Source organism: Terrapene carolina, unplaced genomic scaffold (genome assembly GCF_002925995.2).
Source record: "Terrapene carolina triunguis isolate 2854851 unplaced genomic scaffold, T_m_triunguis-2.0 Scaffold42, whole genome shotgun sequence".
NCBI classification, from domain to species: Eukaryota; Metazoa; Chordata; order Testudines; family Emydidae; genus Terrapene; species Terrapene triunguis.
Genome location: NW_020664393.1, coordinates 11,064,792 through 11,073,629, shown reverse-complemented (window position 1 = coordinate 11,073,629; position 8,838 = coordinate 11,064,792). Strand labels below are relative to the sequence as shown.

The 8,838-nt window shown below is 41.2% G+C and overlaps 1 protein-coding gene across 2 annotated transcripts in view; it reads left to right on the top strand.

The window, feature by feature from the left end:
• Positions 1-8,838, top strand: part of GRIK2 (glutamate ionotropic receptor kainate type subunit 2) — a 568,360-nt gene that overhangs the window by 421,863 nt on the left and 137,659 nt on the right. Inside the window, exon 12 of one of the 2 annotated variants that reach the window (XM_026652891.1) lies at positions 3,107-3,137. The exons of the other annotated variant lie outside the window; for it this stretch is intronic. Within the exon in view, the coding sequence (XP_026508676.1) occupies positions 3,107-3,137 (31 nt within the window). The remainder of the gene's footprint in view (positions 1-3,106; positions 3,138-8,838) is intronic. 2 annotated transcript variants of the gene reach the window in all.

Sequence of the window (8,838 nt, the reverse complement as noted above, 5' to 3'; positions counted from 1 at the left end):
ATGGGACACTGTGTAATGACTTCTGTTTCTCGAGAAGGCAATAGACTCATAAAGGTTTTCTCCCTCTGGCAAGCACTGTCTTAAAATGTTTCAGCAATTACCTAATGTAGTGAGAAAAGCAGCAGCATTGCAGTGCAGTACAGTGCTATGGAAACCATGGAAGGGTGACCCCATAAAAATGTGTAGCATTTATTTATACGAACTAAGGATCCTAAGCAAATCAATTACCTGTTGAATATGAACCTTTTGGAAGTACCAGGAAATTACTTTGTCATGCAATATCATCTTGTGCTGCAAGCCTGTCAGATCTGGTAATCTGAAAAGAAAGTCCTGTGTAAGGTCAGTACTTGGATGGGAAACCTCTGAGGAAAACTCAGGTTCTGTAGTAATTGGTTTGGCTCATTCATTTAGTGTCTCTCTTGCTACTGAGTTAGTACAGAATCAATGCCCCAATTTAGTGACAGGGCTCACTATGCTGCTCGAGGTGCAATGTAAAACAGTTCTTAACAAATGGTGGTCATTAAAGATCCTTTGGCATTTTCTGCAAAATTAGGAAGGGATGTAAATCTCAATATGTTGGCCACATTCCCACGGGGTAACAACATTCCAACTACCTTAAAATTACTTGTAGTTTCAGTTGTGTAACTTGCTGTTATTCAAAAGTTGTGTAACTTTGAAGGGAACTGTTTAAATATTGCTGCCTTCCAACTCAGTGGTATCTGGCATTCAAATTTGCATTAAGTAATTAATAATAATATATTTTTTCACTAGCATAGATCTCAAAGCACTCTACAAATGTTAATGAACTAAGCCTCATGAAACTCCCATGAAATGTGTATGTATTGATATCCATATTTTACAAATGGAAAAACACAGGCACAGAGAAGTTACAGGTCCAAACCAGTGAGTTATTGAGCACATCCTCTGACATGTTGAATGCCCACAACTCAAATGATCTTTAATGGGAGTTGAAGAATATTGAGCTTAAAATAACTTGCTGAAGGTCACACAGGAAATCTGCCAAGAGCCAAGAATAGGTCTTATATAGCCATAATAGCCCTCTGTGAATGCCCGATTTAGGTTTGTAGTTTTAAAACGTAGTTACCTATATTTAAGTACTATTCAAGTGTATATAACTATTGTTACTGACACAACCTATTATTAAACATAGCCTAAGGTGTGCTAGGCACTTTACAGAACAAATAAAAGACATGGTCCCTGCTCTGAGACGCGTACAGTCTAATTTTAGACATGACGCAACAAGTGAGTGCAACAAACAGTGGGAGAGGGGGGAGCAGGATGAGGGTCACAGTAAGAAGATTACATGGTTACTTAGGTTCATTTCATGCATTTCTTGATGATATCTGTCATTTTTATTTAACTTTTTTAAAGCTCTTGCAGCTATGGCAGAAGAAGCAGGAGACGTGAAGAAGGGAAAGGGGAAAGAAATAATGGCAATAAGGCAAGAGATAATAGTGCATGAGGGATGGGAAGTGGAAGACAGGGCGAGCAGATGAAGAGGGAGGAGAATATGGGCTGTGGGAAAGGATGAGGAGAGAGAGGTTGTCAGCAGGTTGGACGAGGAGGAAAAGGGAGAGGTGAAAGTGAGAGTGGAGTGGAGAGAAAAGGAACAGGAAGGTGAGAGGATTGGAAGAAGTAGAGCTCATGAGAGCAAGGGGGGAGAAAGACATGATGGAAGGGGAGCAGAAATGTGTGTGAGAAGCAGAAGTGTGTGTGAGGGGATGGTAAAGAGAAGGAGGGTAAAAGGGAAAAGGACAGAAGAGAATGTTTCCTACTGGAAGAAGGATGATCCAGTGGTTAGGGTACTACCCTGGGACTTGGAAGACCTGCGTTCAATTCCCTGGTCTCACATAGGTTTCCTGTATGACCTTGGGGCAAGTCACTTCATCCCTCTGTGCCTCAGTTCCCTGTCTGTAAAATGGGAATAACTGCACTTCCCTGCCTCTCAGGGGTTTGGAGAGGATAAACACATTAAAGGTTCAGAGGTGCTCAGAAAACACAGGCAGGTCAGGTCAGTACCTAAAATAGAATAAGTGCAATGAACATACTGAGAATGGCAAGCAGCACTACCGTAGAGTCACAGAGAAAGTGCTGCATGCTTCACTAGGTTGCTAAAGTTCTGAAGGCTCAGCCCCAGGCTTTATAGAGAGGCAGCTGTTGGGTGTAACCCCTTGTAGGGTTATTTAAAACAAACCCCTGTTGCCTGGGCCTTGAGGGAGATGTTTCCCAGGTGAAATCTCTGTTGGCAGCTGCAGGCTTAGGCTGTGTGAAGAAAAGAGGCTTTGGGAATTCATCCCCTAAGAGTTTTATTTAAATCTAGCTCTTGTTGCCTCAGACCCTTCTGGAGGGGGGCTACCACAGTATTACCAATGCAAAATGCTCAAAAATCAGGGCCCCCACCATCATTAAATTGGTTTGAAAATCATAAGATTTTAAAAGTTAATAAATCTTGGGGTTCTTTTCATTTGCTCTCTGGATTTGGGCCTTCTGGTGGTCAATTTTTCAAGCTTTTCCTCTGCAATTATGATTAAAGCTGAGGTATTCCCATAATCACATGACTCCAGGAACTTGGGCATTAAGAAAAACTCCCAATGCCATAAGACTTGTGGTTAAAAGTCATGAGAGGTGACAACACTGGTGCCATGGGAAGCTGTAGGCTCATTTCACTGTATTTAAATGCTATGTTAGTGTCTGTCATTACATTAACTATGCCCCAGTTCATTCCCCTCTTCAAGAGTGTGGAGGCTAATCTAAGCAGTAATTCTCATACTCGAGGAGCAGCAGGATACCAGAGGGCTGCGTGGGTAGGCAGCCCCTGTGCAGTGCAGAGCTCAGCTTTGTGGAGTCCCTGCATTGCAGCACGATAGATGGGTGGGAAAGAATGGAGGAGCTGTCACTGCATGGATCTTTCCATACCTCCCCTGCTACTTAGACTGTGCACCAGATTTAAGATTTAGGGTATCATTTTCAAAATCATCCAAGTCCTATTGTTGACTCAGGCACTTTTAAAAAGTCACTTTAGTACTTTTGAAAATGTTACCTTTAACTTTAATTGCCATCAAAGATCCATGTCTAGAGAACTCAGGAGCTGGTATTTGGTATCTGAATGGTTTAAAATAAAAGTGGAATTATTACAGCTTCGACTTTGGTCCCTGAATGTAAACTGGTAGTCTGCCAAATGCTTTGGGCTCTTCAGATGAAAGTCCCCAAAGTGTATAATTGTCAGTAATTACTATTATTTTTTAATTGTTTTGACCTCTAATTTTTTGAAAGAAAAAGAAATGTTCATTGACACTATGTTGGTTGCAGGCGTTTCTAAAAACGGAGATTAGAAATATCCAAATCTGTGATGTGTAGCTTGGTTTTTGCTCTTCCATTTGTGCATTTTATTCAGGGAGAACCCTGATTGTGTACATAATGGTAATACTATCAACCTGGTGGAGGAGTAAGAATGATACATGAAGCAGGTTGATGCAGGTGATCGGGAAGAAAAACACAAACAAAAGCTATAATAAGTATTGAACCAAGCACCATCATTTGAAATAACACACAATTTCAAATTACCAGCTGGGTGTTAGAAGAAATGGGAGTATTAAATCTTCTAGTTTAAGATTCACAAGGATGTTAGGAGCTCTAAAGATCAACTTAATAAATGGGGAAACAGTTCTGGGTACTTACAGTTATTTTTAAAAGAAAATATTTTTTCGCTTTATCTAAAAAATATAGAGCCTGGTTCTTTGCCATGCTCTGGATAAAGTAGAAAGTCAGGGCAGTCAGGGACTCAGTACTGCAGAGCATACATTTTTTTCTACACCCTTAGATACACAAGTGTAACAATTTATATATTATTTTAATCCTTGTACACTTACTTTTCATTGTTGATATGGTTCTGTAGAATTTTGTTGACTTAAACATTTTGTCTCATAAGTGCATAAAAGTATGCACTTTAGCAACATAAGACATGATCCAAAGCCCATTATTGTTGATGGAAAGTCTCCTTTTGATTTGACTGGACTTTAGATCAGACCCACAGTTAGCAGCTATGCAGTATATAATTTCTTTTCAACAAGCAGAGCAGACTTTCTTAGTGTCAGTTCAGTTAATTGAATGGAAGTAAAGGTTCTGATCTATTGGCATTAATGGGCTTGTGCATGGGAACAAAGATCCACTCACTTGGATCTGACTGCATGATTGGGGGCTAACATATCTGAAAAATTTAATCAGCCAATGTACAATTAAGCAGCCAGATCTACTCAGTGTTGCTATAACTAATCAATAATTTGTGCTTTTCATATCAATTACATTAATGTACTTTTTAACATAGACAAATTACTACACTGTACTTTGAGATTTTACACAAGTATCAGTGGTTGTAAAAATGTGTGACATACTGGTGTGATCATGCAGTTAAAGAGTTTGGCCCTGATCATGCAATGACTTACGCACAGTGTTCAGGGCCGGCTCCAGGCACCAGCTTAACAAGCAGGTGCTTGGGGCGGCCAATGGAGAGGGGCGGCACCTGCGGCAATTCGGGGGCGGCAGGTCCCTCACTCCCTCTAGGAGCGAAGGACCTGCTGCTGAACTGCCGCCGCCGATCGCGGCTTTTTTTTTTTTTTTTTTGGCGCTTGGGGCGGCAGAAATGCTGGAGCCAGCCCTGACAATGTTTAAGTATTGAGTAGTCCCATTGAGTCTAATAGGACTACTCACATATTTAAAGTTAAAATTAAGTGTGTGTGTAAGTATGTAGAGGACTTGGGCCAGAAACATAATACATACATTGTAAAGGTGCAGAGTGGAAATTAAACATGCAAACTGAACTCTCTCTTTTCCAGATGTTTGAGTGGTTAAGCTTAGGGAAAATAGTGCCCCCCCCCTCAGTCTCTTCATACTCCAAAACAGCTGATCTTTGTTTCTCAAAATTAAAAAAAACATCACCTTCATAAAGAGACCAAGCCTAGAAAATGTAATCCCAAAATAATTGAGACCATTCTAAACAAATGGAAAGAGAGGGTTGGCATAGAAACATTTTTATGCAACATTAACTGAGGCAGTTACAGTTGTTCCTGCTATAGTGACAATGATATAGTAAATGCCTTATCCACAGAAGATGGCTACTTGACTTGTGTCACTTGTGGGCTAGAAATGAAATGGGGATTGAGGATGTGAATACACTCATCTCTATTTGTTGAGGAAATTCTGGATTACTTATAATTTTAGGTATGGGTGACATATGCTCTTCAACAGACATAATACTTTTAGTCCCTGTGTTGTATGTTGTGAATGATGAATCTATCCTACATAACATTCCACAAGCTGGTAAACAATGGATCTATACGGCAACTTCTGAGTGCTATAAAATTAATTTTGAGTTGGTGGATGATACGTTTTTCCTTTATATACCGTTTGAAAACAAAACAAAACAAAACAAAAACAGAAAAAACAAAACCCATGTGAACACTTCTCTATCTACAACTGTGTTATTATAAAAAGCCTACCAACTGTGACAAATAGGAGAAAATGTATACATTCCAGTTATGTATTTTGATACATTATGATAAAGCTCTTATCCCATGCTTTAGATGCACTTGAAAATATTTATACATATTATTATTATCATTTACAAGAATATATACTGTGATATGGTAAGGACTGGATTGAGCCTTTAGGCTTAGCCCAATGTAGGGGTGGTTCTGAGAAGGAACTGTGTTATCTTTCTCCCTTGCTCTGAGGAAAGGGGAGATGTGTAACTTACTATACCCCTTTCCAGGGTGTAGGATACACCGCTCCAAAACACACACACACTCTTGGCCAGTTCTGTGGGCGAACACATAAAGAACTAAAGACTATCCCTGCTCTATCCCTCCTGCACTCTAAGCAGCAATCTGGGTGGTTCCTATATAGAAGAGGTAGTATATCTCTCTCTTACTGCACTGCATGGCTGGGTTGGGCCTTGGCACAACCAAGCACTGAAAGATTAGGGAAGGAATGAGAGAAAGGATGTATGTTAATTTGAGAGATTTAGAAGAACAGAATACATGCTGTGGTTAAGTGCTATATATATTCTGAGGCATAATGCACTTAAATATTCACAGTATGTGGATACACAGGGTAGAGTGTGTTATTGTGACACCTTTTTTTCCCTAATTTATTTCTGTGTTCATTATCAAAAGGCAGAGAGCAGTGCATTAGCCTGTTGTCTCTTTTGTTGTATTATATCTTAAGTAATAAGGTAATTTAAACAAATTAAATGCCATTAGTGATAAGTAATTTCTGTAGTCCTTTTAAAAGGACAAGACTCTGCCATGTTTACTTATATTGTGTAGTCCTTTACGCTATGAAAAGGCCCCCTTCCCCCCCAATCAGATTATTCATGGAGTGAAAGTACTTACCATGAGTGAACATGGCAGAGTCAGGCCCAGAATTACACTGGTGGGGGTTTTCTGTTTGTTTTTTAAATTTCAAAGCTAGCTTGTTGGGTCACAGAAATAGCTGACATTTTTGCTTTTAGGGCTAGTCTACACTCCCCGCCCGGATCGGCGGGTAGAAATCGATCTCTCGGGGATCGATTTATCGCGTCTCATGTAGACGGATAAATCGATCCCCCAATCGACACGCATACTCCCACCTCGTCAGGAAGAGTAAGCGCCGTCGACGGGGAGCCGCGGTCAATTTGCCGCCGTCCTCACAGCGGGGTAAGTCAGATCGGATACGTCGAATTCAGCTACGCTATTCACGTAGCTGAATTTGCGTATCTTAAATCGACCCCTCCCCCCCCAGTGTAGACCTAGCCTTAGACATGCTAAGCGATTATCTTTTGGGGCATAGAAGATAAGGCAATAGCATATTCAGCATGTAGGTTATTGTGGTGAAAAATTAGAATACAGACAGTGATTCTAAAACTACAATTAGGCTCCAGATACTGTAGATTAGACTTATCAGTCAAATATTTCAAAACTTTGCTTAAATATTTAACATCCAGTTCTGAAATATAAAGCATTTATTGTGCACTATTTGGGCTCTAGTCAATAAAAAGTGATTTACTACAAAGGGCTTTTTCCATTAGGAGTCTGGGTGCATGCACTGCGTTTGATTGAGTAACAAACACTTCCTTGTTAGGTATCTGTGAGCACTATATAAAAACCATTTAGATGATCATGAAAATGTATGTAAATATCAGCAATGGGCTGACTCAGTTTTGATTGCGTAGCACCTGACGTTAGGTTCCCAGTAGCTTTTTTTTTTTGCATACACTTCTCTACTCACCCATTTCCTCTTCCCTCTAAGTTACAGCCTTTCCTAGCTTCCTTTTCATTTTAATATATAAAATTATATAACACTCTTGACAAAAGCACTTAAATTCAAAATAAAAATGTCTTTAATGCCAAACTTTATGCTAAAAGTCCATACTAAACATGTCTTTTATTAATTTCCCTTTAGGACAACATAAAAACTAAGGGTTAAATCATTCCCTTAGCTACTGGGAGCTATTCTGAGTAGTTGAATGGACAGAAACTCAAGTATGTTCTCTCCTGTCTTGAAAAGTGTGTATTTGTATGCATGTGGTAGGTCATATTTAGAGCTTATTTAAGAAGGAAAAGAGCAGTGTATGTTGCACAATACCCTGTGCTGAACATTGAGAGAGAGCTTCAGCGAATCCCTTACTAATACACTGTGGGACTAACAGACCTTCACACATGATTTACATGGTACAAGTGAATGGGAAAACCATAATATTTATTAGTTTTTGGAGAATTCCACATTGGGAAATCAAAAATAACATCACTGTAGTGTGCTTATTTTAGTGGACTTTGAATATCTATTTCTGTGACAGATGGGAACAATCTTTCCATGTGGACTCACTTTCCAACCCCACCCACCTGCTTCCATAGGACAGGATAGCAACTCCATGGAGGGTTCCATGCTGACACAAAGGAATAAGGGTATAAGCCACATCATGCTGTAGTTAAAAATTTTATTAGCACTCATTTGGAGTGAGACAACATAACTCGCACATTATTTTGGCACTCCAGAGTTATATCCATACATCTTTTTACCACCCCACCCTGTCATATAATGTTGCTCACATCTTCTATATATGTATTGACTCAAGTAGCACAGTGATGAGTGTGGTATACCGCTAGATAAACATGATGGCAGCTTTTATTGGCATACATTTGAGATGGCTGTGTGATTCAAGAGTAACAAAGCCATGAATCATCCCAAATGATTGTCTGGGTACACCGCAAGAAGGATAGGAGACTTGTTATGGGTTTTAATCAGGCCGCAACTTTATTATATAGATGTCTGGGACTACCCGGCAGATAAAGTGTACAGTGCAGGCAAATCCATGCTTATTCAAATCAATTCTCTGGGGCTTCCACCAGCCCCCCTTTGTTTCCATCCCGGTCCCCCAGCGTGGAGCAAAGAGACTTGCCCCACCCAGGTTTTGTACCTTTATGGGGGTGACGGGGAGTGAGCAGGGCTGGTGCAAGGAAGTTTCGCGCCCTAGGTGAAACTTCCACCTTGTGCCCCCTCCCCCCCAGCCCTGCGGCAGCTCCCCGCCCCCCTCCACCCTGAGGTACCCCTCCCTACGGCAGCTCCCCCCCTGCCCTGAGGCACCACCCCCCGCCGCAGCAGCTCCCCACCCCCCGGCCCGGGGATCCGTGCGGCAGCTCTGACCCAGGGGAACCCCTGGGCTGCCAGCGGCGCGCTGACCCAGGGAACCCCTGGGCTGCCTGCCGGCGGCTCAGACTCCCTCTCCCTCCCAGCGCAGTGGCCGCTGTTTAAAAAAAAAAAAAAAGGGAGGGGGGGCGCCGC